Raw genomic sequence first — 19,213 nt, 5'->3', positions numbered from 1 at the left:
CCCCTGAGTTGAAACTGCAACGCTAACTTCACACGTTTTAGACCCACTCGTAAGGGGACGGAACCTCCTGGCAGACATGTAAACAGTAAACCGCCATCTTTGCTAACTGTTACGCTAACAGGACCAAGTAACAAAGAAAAGAGTGAAGCTAGTTCTCAACTCGCCACCAGTGACACTTGGTCCTGTTAGCGTAACTGTTAGGAATGATGGCTGACACTTTTTACATTCTGGGAATGAGGTCCAGTCCACTTTTAGACCCACTCGTAGGGGGCGGGAGCGCATTCCCAGAATGTAAACGTGTCGGCCATCTTTGCTAACAGTTATGCCCACAGGACCAAGTGTCACTGGTGGGCCAAAGAAAAGAATGAAGCTAGTTCTCAACTCGCTACCAGTGACACTTGGTCCTGTTAGCAAAGATGGCTGACACTGTTTACATTCTGGGAATGGGAGGTTGGGAAGCACAATTTTGCAAAAATACTACCCCTATTCTAGTGATACAAAGCTAATAATTAATGCTAATCGGTGGAGTATTCCTTTAAATAACAACCAAATACAATCATCAGGTTGAATTATTTATTGAGGAAACCCATTTTCTACTTTCAGGACTAAGGGGACCGTACGTTCCCCGGAACATAGGTACGACCCCGGACTAAGTACCTCCATGGCGTCATCTTTACAAATAAACATGCTTTGACTTCAACATGAGTCATAATATATAAATGAAAACTGTAATCCGTCTCTGGAATGGAAACGTAGGTTTGTTCTCACTGCAGGTTTAAACTGGTCAGTGTTGTTGTCACAGTTGTGTTTATTAAAATTCACTGTCATCATGGTGACAAGATGATGTAATCTCACTGGAAACAATGGCACTGTGAGATTATGACCAGCTCTAAAATTGTTCTAATCTATTCCGATGTGGGCGATATGTGATCTAAATTCTACGGCTTTGTGGTGTTTCATATTGAAACACTACACTGAAAAGTGAAAACTACAAAGTGACACATTACCAAGGCATTAAACATTCATCAGTATCAGTATCTCAGTGGCAAGTTTCACAGAAACTAATTTGATCGTTGCAAAGAATGAAATGTGATATTTCAGTAAATATTTAAGCGGTGTGTGAGTGACATACCGACTCCACTGGCCTTAGGTTACGTTCTGATATAACAGAGCTAAAAATAAATCCCTGCAATATAACAAATGATATAAAGTGACACAAGTACATGAACTATGTAATGGAGGCTTTTAAAAAGTTTTAAGACAATAAGTTGGCTTCATATTAACCACACCTCTGGACACATTATGTGTTAATAACTGATGCTGAATGTGTAAACTTGTTCGGACATGAGAGTGGTTTATAATAAAGTGCTATTCAGCATTTACACTCGCCCTCCCCTCCCCATTCCTCCATCCACCATCTTCTCACCCCTGTCTTTCTGATTCTTGCCAAGTTTGTTGCTTATATAACCTGTAAATGAGAAGGTCAGTGCCCAGCAGTCATCGCCCTGGATACTTGGCATGGACACATGGACTAACACGCACGCACACACACACACACACACACACACACACACACACACACACACACACACACACACACACACACACAGTACATATTTACAGGTCCATTTTGCATTATGTGCATGAGTGTTTACCTGTGTTTCTTACCTCTTTAGGACCTTTTCTGCCAGAAACACTGACCTTGTTAGGACCAGTAGTCCTCATGGAGACCAAAACCTGGTCCTACTGAGGCTGAGGCAGAACTTTATTTCTGAGGAACTGGTTAAGTTTGGCTAAGATTTGAACTGTAGTTAGGTTAAGGTTAGAGTTAGAGTTAACTAGTTATGGGCTTTGTTTAGTCTGTCCAAATGACCTGAAATTGATATGCTGTGTGTGTGTTCTTGTTCTTGTATCTTTGTGAGGACCAAACAACTTATAAACCTGAGGAAATTAGGTTAAAGTGAGGATATTTTGGCTGGTTCTCACATTCTGTCATCCCTAAAAAGGGCTTTTTGAGAGTTAGGACTTGGTTTTAGTGTTAGGCGCTTAGTTGTGATGGTTAGGGTAGGGCCTAAGGAATGCATTACGTCAATGAATGTCCTCTCTATGAATGCTACGCAAACGTGTGTGTGTGTGTGTTGTGTGTGCGTGTAAGTGAGACAGTGCACATACCAGAAGTAGGGCAACAGCAGGGTTACCTAACTCACCCAGAAAAGACATCTGGGGGAATTTAAGCAGCCCTGTCACTTGATCACAGCTTCATGTACACACACAGCTATTCATCTTAGGACACTGCAATGATGTATCCATACATTTGGACAACATAAACAAAGTGTTATCGGTTAAACCTACAGTAACACACATGACAAGGTTATGCTGTAAATAAATATTCAAGCCACTTAGTATAACTTCTGTGTATGTCTCTGCATCATAAAGACGTGCATTGAATGTTAAATTAAGTTTTAGGTTAATTAGATTTGTTGATTGTGTGTTTCTTGGACACTTGAAGTGTGATTTGTCCTTGGTGGACGGTGAGACCAGACTGCGCCTCACTGTTTGACTAAAAACTACATCAAACATTGCAAAAATACTATTTTCATTATAGCTATATAAATTATATACTATTATATATCATATATTTTCAGTAGACATCATATACATTGAAAAATACTTGATTTTCATCAGTATGTTGGACACAGTGGCATTTCACATTCAAATCCACTCACTCCACTGAGCTGTTTTATGCTGCAAGTTAAGTTCATTTCCTTTTTAATTACATTTTTGCAACAGACAGATAAGGAATAAAAAGGCACAGGAAAAGTGATTTCATTTGCTCTTTACTACACATTGTATGTACAAGACAAAATCCTCGAAAGGCAATACAAAATAAAAGAAAATGCATAAAACATGTGTAGTTACTGTGAGATACATAGATTTAATCGATGCAAAGGAAAACGTGACATTTGCCTTCCTTTAGTGATGCATTGCATTCTGCAGCGAACCGACCTCCTAGTGGCTAATTATGATTTATTTACATGCTTAGTTGTAACCGGACCCACACGACCGCACCCAGCAGGATGATGTTAAAAAAATATTAAAAAGACACAAAGGTCAGCGTGATTTTCTTAGTTTCTGAACAGCTGATTTTGTATGGTTTACGATCTCCGATAAGTTTGTGGTTAGGTTCCAAAGAGAAAATTAAAAATATAATTTACATTGACAAACTGACACACTCAAACACAAACAAACATAACAGGTTAGCATGTGCGGATAAAATGAGAAGAAACGCGTTTGTCTGAAGAACCTGATACACAGAGACACCGTTCGCTCTGCAATTTAGTTTTGTATTACCCCAAACTCATGACGAGCAGCAGCATTTTTCTCCAGCTCAGCATGATTATTATCTCATATAAATGTGAGTACACATCACTGTTCTCTCTCACACACACACACACACACACACACACACACACACACACACACACATTTTTAAGACAGAATAAATGAAAAGCAAACCCCAACATTTACTTTGTGTTATTCTCCTGTGAATTAAGAGTCTCGTCTCCTTCCCTGAAATATGTAGTGATAGCAGGCAGAGATCATTTGCGTTACCGTAGATAAAATATAACTTTTTCTGCTGCGACACTTTATGGACTTCCTCTCATTCAGGCACCTTATAAAATGCAAAGACTGCTGAAAAAATATGAACTCTCTTCAAATAAATTGCAGTAACTTTTGGGGTCCTACTTAGAAAATGACTCAATGACCTATGAGGACGTAGAGGAGGAGGTTAAACAGAGCCTGTTATCTAGCTGTGTCTGGGGAGTATGTACCAATCTAAAGCCTGGAGCCAGGAAATTAACAAACAACAACAACAACTCTTTGTGTGCAAATGCATTCTGGTCCGTCCAGACCCTGCTTTATGAGCCAGCTTAGGCCAAAGTGCACAACCTTACTGAAACCTTGCCCATCACTGGACGATCTGAGGCATCTCACTCCAGGCTTTGGCCTTCTTCTTGGCCAGTGCCATCCATGGAGGCTCGTCCTGGGGCAAAACTGGGGGAGACAGGCCTCGCTGGGAGGATGTGGTCTGTCCAGAGAGACTTGCAGGTCTTGAAGCAGACTTTTCTGGAGCTGTTCTGGATGAAAAAGGTGCCGGGGTGACTGCAGTGCTCAGGGGCTGGAGGGTCTTAGAGGGAGATAAGGAAGAGGCGGGTTTGGGAAGAGATGTCGGGCTTGTGCAAAGGGGAGGTTTTAGTGAAACTGGAAGCGTAGTTGGGGCTGAAATGGATTTGTGGTCTGGATGTTTGGCTGTGGCAGGGGGAACGTAGGGTTTTGGAGAGACTGCACAGGGCAGCAAGTGGACTTTTGATGGTTGAGGTGGCACTGGAGTAGGAGGAGAGAGACTTTTCCTTGCCTCCTTTTCCACAGACGCTGATGGCTTACTCAACTCCAGTGAACTCACTAGAAGAGAAAAAACAAATCCAAAAAAAACATTTGTATCCCAAAACTAACAAACCCGGGACATATTTCCTAAAAGAAATAGAATTGACTGCTATGATATCAAACATCACTGAGATACAACATATTTGATGAGTAGATGCAATAGATGCTGTGAAACACTAATGCATAAGGCTTTAAAGGGGAATTGTGTGATTTTTACACATGGGCTCTATGTTAATGCGGACCTAGACCGGAAGATCCAATTAACGCTGTTTTTTAGTGTGTATTCTTGAGTCATTACCTTGTTTAAGAAGCCCTGAAGGTTCTAAACAAACAGTTCAGCCATTGATTTTTTTTTCAGACTCTTATAAACAATATTAGCCATTTATGGTTAAAGCAAACACTTCCATTATCTACCACTTTATCCTCCACCAGAGGGACAAGGGGGGTGCTGTGCCTATCTCAGCTGACATTGGGCAATAGGCGGGGTACACCCTGGACAGTTCGCCAGTCCATCACAGGGCAATTTACACTTCATTCACTGATTAACTCACTCATCTTCTATCACTTTACCCTCTACATGAAGGAGATCACAAGGCCACATAGAGACAATCAACTATCCACTCTCACAGATCTACTGTCAGTTTAGAGTGTCCAGTTTTCACTTCCACATTGACATTTATGAATATGAATCCCAGAATTCCCCTTTAATACATCATGACATACTACTAAAATATACTGTGTGTGGAGAATAAGTCACTGTATGTGACAGTTGAGTTTGAGATAACTGACTTACTGACAATATGGTCAAACAAATATGATGGGATATGGAGTGGAAATGCAATTGATGTCGATGGAAATATTATATAAACGTATAAGTTTAATGGTCACTCATTTAGCCATCATCTACAAATAATAACACTACTGTGGGGTCAGCTGCAGTAGCACAAATTGTACAGAAGATGGCGGTGTTCCATCACTTAAACCCTGAAACTTGTAGGCAACAATGTGAGGTTCTGCAAGTAGTTACTGCAGAAACACTGGTATCTGCTTGTCTTTGTGTTTGCAGCTTGTTCAGAAGAATATACATTTCAAAATTGAGTTCAAATGACCTGTGTGCATTTGTGTGTCTCTCTGTGTGTTCTTACCTTTGCCTGTGAATTCAGCTGTTTTGTTGCTCTGCTCCTTGCTTGCTGGGCTAACGTATGATGGCAGTGAAGACTTCCTCTCTTGCTCTTCCTGATAACACAGAACAGAACAGATGGTTAAGCACATTCTTGATAAAAGTCTGGCCCTTACAAGAATAACAATGAGCAACAACAACATTTCCTCCAGAAGCTTGTATCTTAACACACTACTAAGCATTAGTGGTTTTCTTTGCCGTGTCATGTGGGTCAAAAAAGACACAACAGTTCTTCTGTATCCTGAACTTTGCACCATCGACATGTGATTTTTCTTGGAAGACGTTGTCTCATTGAGACTAATGCTAGTAATGTATATAATCATCCATACAACGAAAACCGCTTATCTGAGACCAGGTCATGGGGAGAGAATATGGTCGTTACATGTGAAAATGTTCCAATCTTCCATGATAGAGATGCATAACTATAGTCTATACTTTCACTCTCTCTCACACACACACATATGGACACACTAAGATTACCTTCTTGACAGTGATCTCATCCAGTGAGCTTTCTTTATAGATCCTCTGTTTCTGTTTGGCCACAGAGATCCAACTGGGAGAATCAGATCCAGTAGAAACACCACGAGCTGCAGCTGCTGCTGCTGTTGGGTCTGAATCGATGACACGGCACACACTGTTACACCTAAACTGTGCTGAATCAGGAGATCTCATTATCTGAGAAAGTGTTGTGTGTTCCGGTGTGTATAACCACCTGAGCTGCACTTGGTTTTAACTCCACTATCTCCATGCACGTCTGGTTTCTTAGGGAGGGCAGGCTTGTTGCTGACCGGATGATTTATAGAGGGTTTCACTCCGACTGGCTGTGGTGACTCAGCTTTACAGCTGGTTGGCTGAGCTGGAGATTCAACGGCAGACTGAGCAAGAAAAGAAACCAGAATACAGTTATAACTGTAGTTTGTAACTTTTAAATACAAACAAACATTCAAACCATTGTCAAATTCCTCACTATAACAGTGTATAACAGAGCTTGTGTCACCTGGCGACATTCCCGCGATGTACACACGGATTGATTTGTTACATGTGAGGCAACAGCAACATTGCTGCGAACAAGTTGTCGTAAGACTGAAAACACTGAGAAGTGCAGGTGAAAAGTTTAAGAAGTGAATTCTAAAACTAAAAAAAACAGGATTTGGCACTTCTTGTCCCTGTTCGCTCCGGCATTACCGCCGTTTCCACACATGCTCCTTCACTCAGGTCTGATAGTATTGCTTGACAGAGCCATTTTTCACATGAAGAATACAACATACAATTAAAGTCACGTCATTTTGGGTAATGAAGAAATCCAAATCACCAAATGTTATGCACTGTGTCTTTAACATTGTCTCTATCAAAGAATAGTTGTATTAGCTCATGGAATGCTTATGATTTGGCTGACTGTCAATTCAATACTACAAATTAGGTGGTGTTCTTCTCTAGTGGGTCTGTGGAACGTCAACAAAGTTGTGTAGTAGCCCTCTCTGGGACAAGGTTGATTTTCAGTGTCCTTAAATCAGGTATTTTAATCTCATTTCAACAGATAACAGAATTTGGCATCCCGTAGTCTCCTAATAAAACAAAAAAAAAGGGAGGAGGTACTCGGCAGTTTTCAGAAATGTTCTTTCCAGAAATAAATGTGTATAATTTGGACATGAAACAGGCACCCACGGTCATACATGTAGATGATGTGCATGCATGGGTGGTGGATATTGGGTGAAGGATCTAAAACACTGTTAAATATTTGTGTTATTAATATAAAGTGGCCTTCTAATGGATTTTTCCAGCATGGTGCCTAAAGACTGAAGAGCCACGCTAAGCAGACTATAGTTGTAAGTCATTCACAAAGCAGAAACGGTGGGCTTGAAGAGTGCAGAATGGCCATAAAACATAAACAAATCCATAATTAAAATAATTGAACAGCAGTCACCTCTGTGTTTGCTTCCTCTGGGCTGAAGAGGTGCAGAGCGGAAGTCTTCCTCAGCCGGACTCCAAATGGATTGTCAGGGTTTCCCTCCACCACAACAGAGCTTTCTGTAGGTGGGAGGTGGAAAAGTTGGTCTGTGGGTCCACTTTATTTCAAATCAAACGCACAGTTAATGTCATGTGACAGGAAAACAAAAGATGTGAAAATAGGACTTGAAATTACAGCTCAAGGCGACGTCTTGAGGAACTGTCTCCAGACGAGACAACAACACAAGCACCCAAACATATAAAACTAAATGGTTGTGTTTAAAGCCGGTACCTTCTGTGTTTGCAACAGCTGAGGTCTGAGGTTTGACGGAGGGTGGAGGCAGCGTCGCATTGCTTTGTGGTTTGACAGTGGGGCTCACCACATTCCTCACTCTAACAGGACTCACCAACGCTTCGACCTTAGGTGAACTCGCTGGCTCTGCTTTCGCAGCTGGATCCTTCTTTGTTGGAGCTTCCACATCTTCAGCTCCAGGTTCTGTGAAAACAGGTGATCCAGAGGAGATGGATGCAGGTGGAGAGGAAGGGGGAGTCAAACTCTGTGATCTCTGCCAGGCAGGCACGATGGTGAAGCGGACTTTGCTCTGCTCTGGACTGCTGGATGGTTGTTTGACACTTTCCTCCACAGGGATGGGATGTGTAGCTTGGTCTTTGAGAGGAGACCTTAGCTCTTCCTCTACTTCCTCCTCAGCAGCACATTGCTCCTCCTCTGTTGCTGTTGCTTGTTGCTTTGTGACAGCTACAGCAGGAGGAGATGACTCAGTGAAAGTGTCCTCAACGTCTGCAGCAGGTGGAGACTGTGGGAAGAAAGGTGCAGCTTTCTCTGAACTGGGAGAAACAAGGTTAATGTGGATTGTGCTGGTCCTACTGGGAGAGACGGGTCCACTTTCTTGTGATGGAGTCTCAGAATGCGTCTCCAGAAGAAACAAAGAAGCCGGCTTCGCAGGCACAGTCGCTTGCTCCATGGCTTCAGTTTCATCTTTCTCCACTTGTTTCTGGTCTGCATGGGAAACCTCAGCGAGATTCTCATGTTCAGTTTCATCCATATCAGGTTGGTGTGTTTTCACATCTTCCTCTTGGTCTGATTTCTGTTCGTCATTCTCTACAACTTCTTCTTCCTCCAACATCTCAGAGCTTTCTTGGACCTCCTGCACTTTGGTAACTTGCTGATGACCCAGCTCCGCAGGGATTTCATCCTCACTTGTGCTGCGTGGTTTTGTGGTGCATGTGGTGTCATCTCCAACCACAGAATCTACATCTTCTTCATCTGCCTCCTGCGATGACAGAGCAACCTCAACTTCTTCCTCTGCTGTATCACAGATGGTCTCCATCATCTCCTCCGTGTCCTCCCTCACCACCTCTTCAATTGTTTCCTCCATCTCCTCCAGTCCCACACTCACTTCTGTCACTTCCTCCTCCTCCTCGACATCCTCCTTTTCTCTGCTGTCCCATTCTTCCTCATTCACCTCTGGCTCCTTCTCCACCTCTATTGCCTCCTCCTCCACCTCTTTTGCCTCCTCCACCTCAAGTGCCTCCTTCTCCACATCTATCGCCTCCTTCTCCACCTCTATTGCCGCCTCCTCCACCTCTATTGCTGCCTCCTCTGTCTCACTCTCTTCCTCCTGTACCAGGATGTCACATTTTCTTATGGCTATATCACGCTCCTCCTCAGGTTCGAGCTCATCTGCCTCCTCTTTCTCTGCAGCTTCTTCTTGCTGGAAGACAAATAGAGAAAATAAAATAATATATAATACAATGCACACATTCCATACTGTACATAATAGTTAGGTTTATATACTTTAACAAGAGGTGCACGTTTTCACTTTTTAATACACAAACATCTGGCATCATGATAGTTTTAGAACTTTAGATGGTACCAGAATTCTTCGATACTTCACATGTAATGGTCGTCCATATTCCCTTTTCTTTTTTTGGAAATCGAAGTAGATAACCACCTATTAATTAACTATTACTTAAGCTACATAAACTGTTAAATCTGGTTTTGCATGCAAATGTCAGAGAGTAGGAGATACAATCCTGTTCTAATTCTATTTTGTTCCTAAAACTTGATGATTAAGTTGTTTGTTCATTAGATTATTACAGAATAAATGGGAAAACGAGTTAAAAACAGCTTTAATCTAAATATTACCAATGGATAAAAAATACATACAGCATTATAAACAACTCGCTCTGCAACCAGTTCTTCTTCCTCCTCTCCATCTTCTTTATGTTCTTCTTCTTCTTCACTTTTTTCCTCTTCTTCAGAGGGAACCACTTCTTCCTGACAGGAAAGAACGGAAACCTCCTCCTCCTCCTCTTCTTCTTCTTCCTCAGCTGCGTGGCCCAAGGCTGGAGAACCTGAGAGAACACACCGAGAACTCACAGGTTCCTCCACATCTGCTTCTTCTTCTTCTTTCACCTTCTCCTCATCCTCTTTCTCCACCACATGGTTTTCTGTCTCCTCGTCTGTCTTCAGAGTCTCAGTCTCTACGCTCAGTGAACCACACCCAAGAGGAGTTTTCAAGGAACTCAGAACCTCCTGTAAGAACGAGCTCTCCTCCTCTTCCCTATCCTCCTGGCCTTCATCTTCCAACTCATTGTCATCCTTGTTCTCTACTGACCCATATGTGGTACCTGGAGGATCCAGTAAATATTCCTTTGCACCAGCAGGGGGCTCTGGTGTGGCGCTAGAAGCAGAAATCAAGAGGTCAGGTCAACAGGATAAGCAAACAAAAACAATTCAGAGATTGAAGAGCAGAAAACAAGGAGGAAATCACGTCTAATCACCTGGGACTGTCCAGAGAGGAGGTTCTAGAGTTGGACTCAGAGGAGGGCAGGGGCTGGACCTCTGGGGCTTCCTCCTCTGACAGACTTTGCTCAGCGGGAGCGGAAGTGACCGGGTTTTGAGAAATATCCTGTTCTGCCTCCAACTCTGAATCCTCTGCCTCCTCGTTGTGTCTCAACAGGGATTTTCTGGAATGCTGCGATTGCTCTTTTTTCTCCTCCTCTTCCATCTCCTCCTTTTGTTCTTCCTCCTCTTCTCTCCTTACTTCTGGGTTCAGCTCATCGAAGCTTAGAACTATAAAGCGGATAGAAAAAAGATCTCAAACCAATCTGATAATACACAGTGGCAGTTTCATTCTTGTTTGTATTTATCTGTCAAAATGATTTTATATCAACTCCACAGAACCTTCTGTCTTCTGTTGTTGTTGATCCTCCAAACTTGTGTTCAGCATCCCATCCACTGCAGACTCTCCCTCTTTCATCTCCAGCTTCTGCATGGCCACAACACAAACATCAGCATTATCATTTACCAACTGTTTTTGTACATAAACTAGTCATTTCGACACGTTTGATACTTTGGATCACAACGTGCGAGTGCCAGCTCAGTTTCTGGCGCATCGCGTGCTTGTGTTACTGCATTCTTACAATGACAGGCTTCCTCCTGTTGCAGGCTTTATGTCTCAGGCCCAGCTTGTGTTTAGCAGCAGAGTTGTCCAAGCAGGCGAAGGGACTGGCCGGTTGACTGAAGTCCCCGGGAACCACCAAGGGACTCATTGCTCTACTGGAGGCTCCACAGGAAAGCTAACAAAACAGAGAGAGACACAGACAGAAGGTTTCACCGACTGCTTTCACAAATGACTCGTTAACGAAGCAAATCCTCCCCGGGCTTTGTGCACGACTGACAGTGTGTCCTTAAATTGAGACTGAGAAAAGAGACAAGATTGTAGTGTTAGTGGAATCTAAAGAAACAGATCAGGCCTTTCATGTGTATCTACTATCTACTGGTGGTGATCCCTGTCACCTGCTAAGTATCGAGAACCTTTTGGGGACATTGAACATCTTGTTCATATATGCAAATCCTTGCTATGGATGGATTCATGTACACTACCGTTCAAAAGTTTGGGGTCACTTAGAAATGTCCTTATTTTTGTTATATTCATTTTATCAATGAATATAACATTAAATGAATCAGAAATACACTCTATACATTGTTAATGTGGTAAACGACTATTCTAGCTGCAAACATCTGGTTTTTAATGGAATATGTACATAGGTGTATAGAGGCCCATTTCTCTCCAGTGTTCTAATGGTACAGTGTGTTTGCTAATCGCGTTAGAAGACTATTGGATGATTAGAAAACTCTTGAAAACCCTTGTGCAATGATGTTAGCACAGCTGAAAACAGTTTTGCAATTCATTTTGCAACTATTTTGATGATTAAAAGTGTGACTTTTAATGGAAAACACAAAAAAGGGTATAGGTGACAACCATACAACCGTACAACCATCTCTCCAGTGTTCTAATGGTAGATTGCTGGTTCTTAGTTTTGCTGGTTCTTTGACCAAAGCAAAGTCTGAAGGGCAAAAATCTGTTTTTCTAATCTTGTCAATGTATTGACTATACTTTCTATTCATTTTGCAACTCTTTTGATGAATAAAAGTGTGAGCTTTAATGGAAAACACCAAAAAATGGTATAGGTGACCCCAAACTTTTGAACGCTAGTGTATGTGTCCTCATCTGGAGACACCTGGAGGTCCTCCAGTGACAAAAACTTGGATTTGTCTGCTCATGTCCAAGGGAAATGATATCCACATGCGACCGTTTCCTCAAAATCCGTCTGCTTTTGTGTCTGATGGAGCAGCTCCAGACACACAGCTGGTCACATTACAGATTTGAGTCACTCTGCTCTTCAGTCCTAGAATTATCATCTGTGTGTTTATACCAGGGGCTCCCAAGCTTTAAGGGACTTTCAAGGCTAGTGAGGAGAGAGAGAGAGAGTTGAGAGTGGTGGATGTTCACTTTAATGTGAAGGCAGGAGATAACGACACAAGAGGAAATGAAGGATGAGCAGAGAGAGCGTGAGGGAGGGGGGGGAAAAAGTCCAGCTGTAAAAATATTAGCTGTCTTTATCTGCAGGAACAACACCAAGTCTGTCATCGCTGCAAGAGCAGCCCTATCTCTACTCTCACAAATTATCATTTTAACATAATTTCCCACAGACATACTGACACATAAAACTACCGAAGGGGTTAGAATAAGAGCTTCAGAAAACTGAAAACTGCATTTAGTCGGCTACTTGGCTCAATTGCACTGGGTTTGTGGCAGCACATGGGCATCTCTAAAGCTTTTCAAATGAAAACAAATGAAAACAAAACCAATAGTAATAGATACTAAAAGAGGTCAGTTGAATGAATGTTGTCAGTACAAGTAGAGATGCTGACCCCCAGAGAGTGGAATGCACCCAACACACACACACACACACACACACACACACACACACTCTTCGAGTATCACACACTGAACACATGACAGTTGTTTGCTGTGTGACAGACACAGTATTCATTTGTGCTCGCTGTAAGAATTAGAGCAGAGGGAGGAAATCCTCAGATGGAAATATGACTTTTCTGATTGAATACAATTTTCGATGACACACTCATCTGTGAAGTGCAGACTCGACTTTATTTTTTTCTTCACCTTAAGCCTCATAAACTGACCCTGACTCCTCTGTTGTCGCTCTTGTATGCATTTCTTTTTAGCCATTTGGTGGAAATAAACACAGGTGAAATATTGCCAAGTAAATCTTAATGATATTATTAATAGGGCTATATATTATCAATAATCTGGCATAAAATGTTCTTCATATAAAGATTATAGTTTTTTGTCTAGCGAGAGTGGAAGGAGGGAGAGTGGGCGTTGAAAGGCCTAAAGCCTGCTGACAACGTGTGGTCATGAAGATTTCTAGATCCATGCGGCGCTTTTAAGAATCAATACTACAATATTTTATTGTAATAAACAAACCTGCGCTCTTTCTGGATGCAGTAAATATGAAACAAGGCCGACCCAGAACCACTGTTCATCACTACTGTTGATTTTAGGCTCAAATGGTCACCGTATCCAGATCTGCATCGAAATCAACTTTATTTTTGGAATGAAATCACATCAAAAAACACCGTGTCTCCATTAAGTCTGCCGTGCTGAATGGAAAAGCTCCAGACAGTGCCACTGTGACGGCGTCTCACAAGTCAGCGCGGCCCTCGTTGACCTCATTCTCATGTCTGGAATGCACTTTAAAAGGGATATTTTCGGGGCGTTTTTGTGTGCGCGTCTTTGTAGCTGGCCATTTGTGGTTCTTGACTGGCAGAAAACGCTTACACTGCACTATTATTAAACGCTCGTTTGTCATACTTTTCACTGTGCTTTTTAACCCAAACTATAGCTGCATGGATAGTTGAGGTTTTCGGGGACATTTGTCTCATCACGAACTGGCACAACATTCAGTCCGTCCGTCTAAAGCACTCACTGTAGTAAATTACTTTAACTTACGGTGCACAGCGGAGGGATCAGTTTGCAGTCTACTTTTAGTGTTTATGTTTACCTGGTCGTCATCACTATCTACTCCCTCCAGACTGATTGAACTGTTCCTCTGAGTCTGCTTCTGAGATATGGAGATAGAGAAGAGAATCAGTGTAGTAGAAGTGTTGTCTGCAGCAGTGTTCAGGTGGACGTCTCGTAGAGAGGGTGGGATGTTCTTCAAATCAACAACGTGTGTGTATGTATGTGTGTGTTACCATGGCTGCGTGAGGTGTGGTGTATTCAGGTGGACTGCAGGGGAGACCGTCGTCCTCAGACATGGTCCCAGCATCGTCTGCCCTCTTCACACACATCAGGGATGGAGGAGAGCCCAGTCTGATGGCCTGTTTCAGCTGGAGCTGCGTTAAAAACACACAAAAAATGTCTCTGTTTAACACATTATGAACAATTTGGTCAACAATCATGACAAGAAACCTGTAAATTCTGCTTTTCGACTTTTTTTTAAGGACAGAAAACATCAAATATCTGTCAAAAACCTGTGTTTGTGCAATATTTAAACATTATATCTAAATATATTTAACTCCTGCTACATTAGAATTACAGAATTTTATTCTGCAAAATATTATATTAATGGCTTATTATCTCCCCTGAGATAAAAGTTAGGGTATTTCCCATGTTTTCTTTATAAGTAAAGAATGGAAAACCAAGCCAAACCTAAGACCAGCCTGTTTAATAAGCGACAGCTTTGTATAAAAAGACACAAAGCGTGATTGATTCGTCTTTTTCAAACAGCCCAGAAATCCTCGCCAGTGTAGAGCAACATACAGTATAATTAACAGAGAGGGACTGGTGATGACAGGTAGTTGGCACACCAGAGAGAGTGTTTATGTTAGCCCTGTGTGTGTGTGTGTGTGCGTGCGTGCGTGCGTGCGTGCGTGCGTGCGTGCGTGCGTGTGTGGGTATCACAGAAACTCAAACTTGTTGTTATCTGTCGCCCTGTAACAGTCACTCAAGGACTCAGTGACTCAAAGCAAACACCATAGCTTTACAATACAGCTTTTCTTTTGCAGAACACTGGTCCTTGATTTAAAAACATAGACCAGTGTTGTCCAACTTCGCAGTTTTACAGTAACTTAGAAACAAACAAACAGAGCAGCAGCAGCAGATCAAAGGAAACAGGATGAGCTTAATTCACCAAAGTACTAAAGTCATGTCATCAGCCCATATCAGACACAGACAGTTTAAGATGTATTCTATTGTTGTAGATGCATAGAATTGTGCTTTGAATGTGACTTGACATAATTTACACAGTAATATGCTAATAATGCAGTTAAAGGTAGAGAATGTAACTGACTTTGGTTTTGTCTTTAATATCTGTGTTTTTATGTCAATAACACAGCTGTAACAGAATATGTTGGAGCCATTTGGTGCAAGTTATATATTAATGTATGCAGCCTTTAAAATATTGACGCTTACCCTGTGTATATATATATATATATATATATATATATATAATTTTGTGTAAAAATGTATTACTTGAGAAATGGATGGATGGATGGATGTGTATGTGCTTTATTTTCTTGATAAAATTAGTGAAGTTTGGGGTGTTTAAGGTGGTGGTACTTGTTTTCCCGTGCATAGAAGATTACTAAATGTCATCAGTACATCTCAAAAGGAAGAATATTGCCATTTTCACATTAAATTGATGAATGATTTCTTTGTTAAGAGTGGGATTCAAACCCATTCCTGCCTGATTTCCTCTACCTTTCTTCTTCTTCTTCCTCTTCTTCCCCATCTTAAACTGAGCTTTGTGTTTATGTTTGACCCTGAGTAAACTCATTTTGCTTAATGGTCCATTTGCAACCAAATTAACTGAGCTTGTTGGTAACTGGATACTGCAAGGTTCATTTGAAAGATGTATTTGTAGCACTGACTCCTGTGTCATAATTATCTGTCTCAAGACTCTTTTGAGAAACTGTTGAAATGTTGTTCCATGAATAGAAAATGTCATAATAAATTATACAGTTAACTCTTATATAACGTACAAAAAAAATTATTTGGAGTCGCATTGGTGGACTGACCTTCAGGACAATGATATGGACAATGTTTGGAACATCTAAAAACTTCAATACAATAATAATAATGATAATGCCTATTTTTTAATATATTTTCCAGCTTTGTATGGTGTTTATTTTCAGATCTAAAACAATCTTATTCTCAGAGCAGCTTGGCTCAGAGTGAGGATTAAGATCAGGAAATCCCCATTAGCTTGTTTTCAACAGTGAATTCAGTTCATGCAAATCAATGAATTAGCTTCAACACAATTACTTCCAATCTCATTTATGTTCATGCCCGTCTTGCACGACGTCCGTTCTATAGAATGTGCATAGTCGTGTCCTCCTGTACTTGTTTCATAAAAATAAAAATAAAAATCCACTTTAGACGTTGTTTAGTTCTCTCTTCACTGCAGACAGATCAGTGGAGCAGGTTAACAGGAGGTCAGTCCATGCATCTGCGTCTCATGTCTTTCCATTTTAGACCTCAGTTGTGACAGACACTTACTCACTCTCTTCTTTTTTTCCCGATATTCAGCCAGTCATTATGCTGTGAGGCACAGTTTAAACCTCTCTCTCTTCAGCTGTTACATTTATCACATGATAAGATATAACACAGAAGTATGGATGTACAAATTGCCTCTGATTTAGTCAAATTATTCCATGCTGCGTTCACTGATCCCTGAGGGGGAATCACACAATCTAAATATAAGTGAGATCCGCTGGTACCATTGTCTATCTGTCAACTCTTATATTTATTAATCCTGCTCATGACAGCTGATATTTTCATGACCACACACACACACACACAGTGATTTGTTATTTGTTTTATTATTTCCTGCTGTCAAATCCTCTTTTCCTGGAGGGTAGAGTCACAGTGGAATCCTGGACATCACAGGGATTTACTCTCTAGAGCTCAAGCTTGGCTTTTATTTGAACAGCATCTTGAACATAAGTCCCATTTTTCCGCAGTTAAAAAAAAAAAAATCAGCTATCACTGACTACAATCTGCATCGACTCTGCAATAATGCAGGCTTACATATGGCTCCAGCTGTGTTTGGCAGTGATGTCAACATGACAGTTGATTGATCATTTAGCTTCTATTCCTTTATTTTGGCGGTCCACCAGCATGATCTCATCTTATCTTATGATGTCTATGCATCATACAATCAGCGAAAAATATTGTCTTTTTGTTGTGCTTTGCGTTATAGCTCCACTGTGTTGGATGCAAACAGCATTTGAGACATTTTACATGATTCTGTGTTGGTTCGAGAGGATCGAGCAACACTTTCCAGGCCAGTTGGTGATGCATTACTCTTTTTGGTGGGGTGAAAAGTATCAACAAAGAAGAGGGTAACCATGGAAACTTTGCCAGTACTCACACATGTACACTACCATTCAAAAGTTTGGGGTCACCTATAGAATTTTTGTGTGTTTTCCATTAAAAGTCACACTTTTAATCATCAAAAGAGTTGCAAAATGAATAGCAAAACTGTTTTCAGCTGTGCTAACATCATTGCACAAGGGTTTTCTAACGATCAAATAGCCTTTTAACGCGATTACACTGTACCATTAGAACACTGGAGAGAAATGGGCCTCTATACTCCTATGTACATATTCCATTAAAAACCAGATGTTTGCAGCTAAAATAGTCGTTTTCATTTCATTTCAAGTGTTTTTCCTTCAGAAATAAGGACATTTCTAAGTGACCCCAAACTTTTGAACGGTAGTGTACAAATGAGACGTAATTGGAATAGAGTAAGAGTGTGAGTACACATGCGTGCAACACCTGGCGACCACTGACCCAAGTTTAAGTAGGAACAGAACTGCAGGCTTGTGCACGCACGTGGATAATCAAATTGGCTCTCAGCGGAATGTGTAAAGTACGACCTGACCCTTCCTGTAAAAGTCAGAACAAAGACTTCCAGGTTCTTCATACTTCAGGTTTTGAAGTTGAAGATAAGACTGTTATTTATGCACAAGTTTCAGGTGCTGAAGCCTAAAAACTTTATCTCCCAGGTCAGTTTGAAACAACCGTCTCTACTGGCAATGGGTAAATGATTAATCACCTTCATTTTTAGCAGGTTACATCATTTAAAATAAGCCTGTAGACACACTAATTGGGGTGTAAATGAGGTATTAGAGACCAAACATGTATTATCCTGCATGTGTTCGTACCTGCAGTGATTTCACTTTCCCATGAATGCTGTCCTGAGATGCTCCAAGAGCCTCATTGGCCTCTGATGAGTCAGAAACAAAGACAGAGTCATGCGACAAGGCCTTGCCGCCCAGGCTGATCTTTGACCTTTGGGAACAAGGAAGAGGGGAAAAAAAAAAAATAAACAAAGCAGAAAGTGTCAGTTCACCGCTTCTTAAACAAAATAAACACAGTAACAGAGGAATGGCTGGTGGGTTGGGTTTAAAATAAACACAATTACATTACAATGATGTGGATATTTAAAATTTCAGTGAAGCGATTAGTTTCTTTTTCGGTTTAAAATGTGTTTTGAATATGACTGGAGCAGATAAATCCAGTGACACGGAGGAAAAGACGGGTGCAGACACGACAGGAAGTGACACAGAGGAAGTCAGCAGTGTCCACAGGAAAAGACACTTTACTAGTTGTTATGAAAACAGGAAACCATGAGCCTCCTGAGGAGAGTTTGGCAGAACAGGAGATGGATGTTGAAGCACGGTCTTCCTTTTTTAAATAATCCCTGCCCTTTAACAGATGGCGAGGTATTTATCTAGATGGAAACAGGAAATTTCCGTCTAATTTAAAATGAAAAACAGAAATTACACCAGCTATTGGGCATTTGTAGTGCATTTGAATGGTTTCAATAAGAGTGCTGGAGTCTTACCCCGAGCCCTTATCTTTCTCTGATCGAGTGAGCGTGTTATTCTCCGGTGCCTTGCTGACATCGTCGCTCGATTGGCTGGCTTTCAGCCCGGCGTCGGCTCCGGCGGGCTCCTTTCTCTTCTTCCTGGCAAATAGTTTCTTAAACGTCTGGAACTTGGACTTTTTCTTTCCTGAAAAGACAAAAAAAAAGAAGAAAGAAAGACAGAGAAAGAAAGAAAGAAAAAGTGATCAACTGGTAAAACAACGTCACCACGGCTACATTTCCCCTGACAGCAGGACAGTGAATCAGCACAGCTGCACAGTGATGCGTTAATGAGGAAATTACAGACGGCATCTTTACACACTGCCCTTAGATGAACTCCAGTTTGCATAATTAACCCCGTGTTGGCGATCA

General features: G+C 41.3%; 1 protein-coding gene across 1 annotated transcript in view; it reads right to left on the bottom strand.

Moving 5' to 3' along the window:
* Positions 1–2,926: 2,926 nt before the first annotated feature.
* The window catches only part of LOC310928285 (uncharacterized protein), a 47,285-nt gene continuing 30,998 nt past the window's right edge, over positions 2,927–19,213 (bottom strand). The window contains exons 3-16 of the mRNA XM_083890807.1: positions 18,821–18,989; positions 18,138–18,264; positions 14,163–14,303; positions 13,970–14,029; positions 11,021–11,176; positions 10,782–10,866; positions 10,379–10,670; positions 9,762–10,278; positions 7,866–9,306; positions 7,551–7,654; positions 6,339–6,501; positions 6,107–6,237; positions 5,592–5,682; positions 2,927–4,464 (exon numbers count right to left, since the gene is read on the bottom strand). Coding sequence (XP_083746933.1) covers positions 3,971–4,464; positions 5,592–5,682; positions 6,107–6,237; positions 6,339–6,501; positions 7,551–7,654; positions 7,866–9,306; positions 9,762–10,278; positions 10,379–10,670; positions 10,782–10,866; positions 11,021–11,176; positions 13,970–14,029; positions 14,163–14,303; positions 18,138–18,264; positions 18,821–18,989 — 3,971 coding nt within the window. The 3' untranslated portion in view covers positions 2,927–3,970. The remainder of the gene's footprint in view (positions 4,465–5,591; positions 5,683–6,106; positions 6,238–6,338; positions 6,502–7,550; positions 7,655–7,865; positions 9,307–9,761; positions 10,279–10,378; positions 10,671–10,781; positions 10,867–11,020; positions 11,177–13,969; positions 14,030–14,162; positions 14,304–18,137; positions 18,265–18,820; positions 18,990–19,213) is intronic.

This window comes from Microchirus variegatus, assembly GCF_963457635.1.
Source record: "Microchirus variegatus genome assembly, chromosome: 6".
In the NCBI taxonomy this organism is placed as follows: domain Eukaryota; kingdom Metazoa; phylum Chordata; class Actinopteri; order Pleuronectiformes; family Soleidae; genus Microchirus; species Microchirus variegatus.
This window is presented reverse-complemented; position numbering and strand designations above follow the sequence as displayed.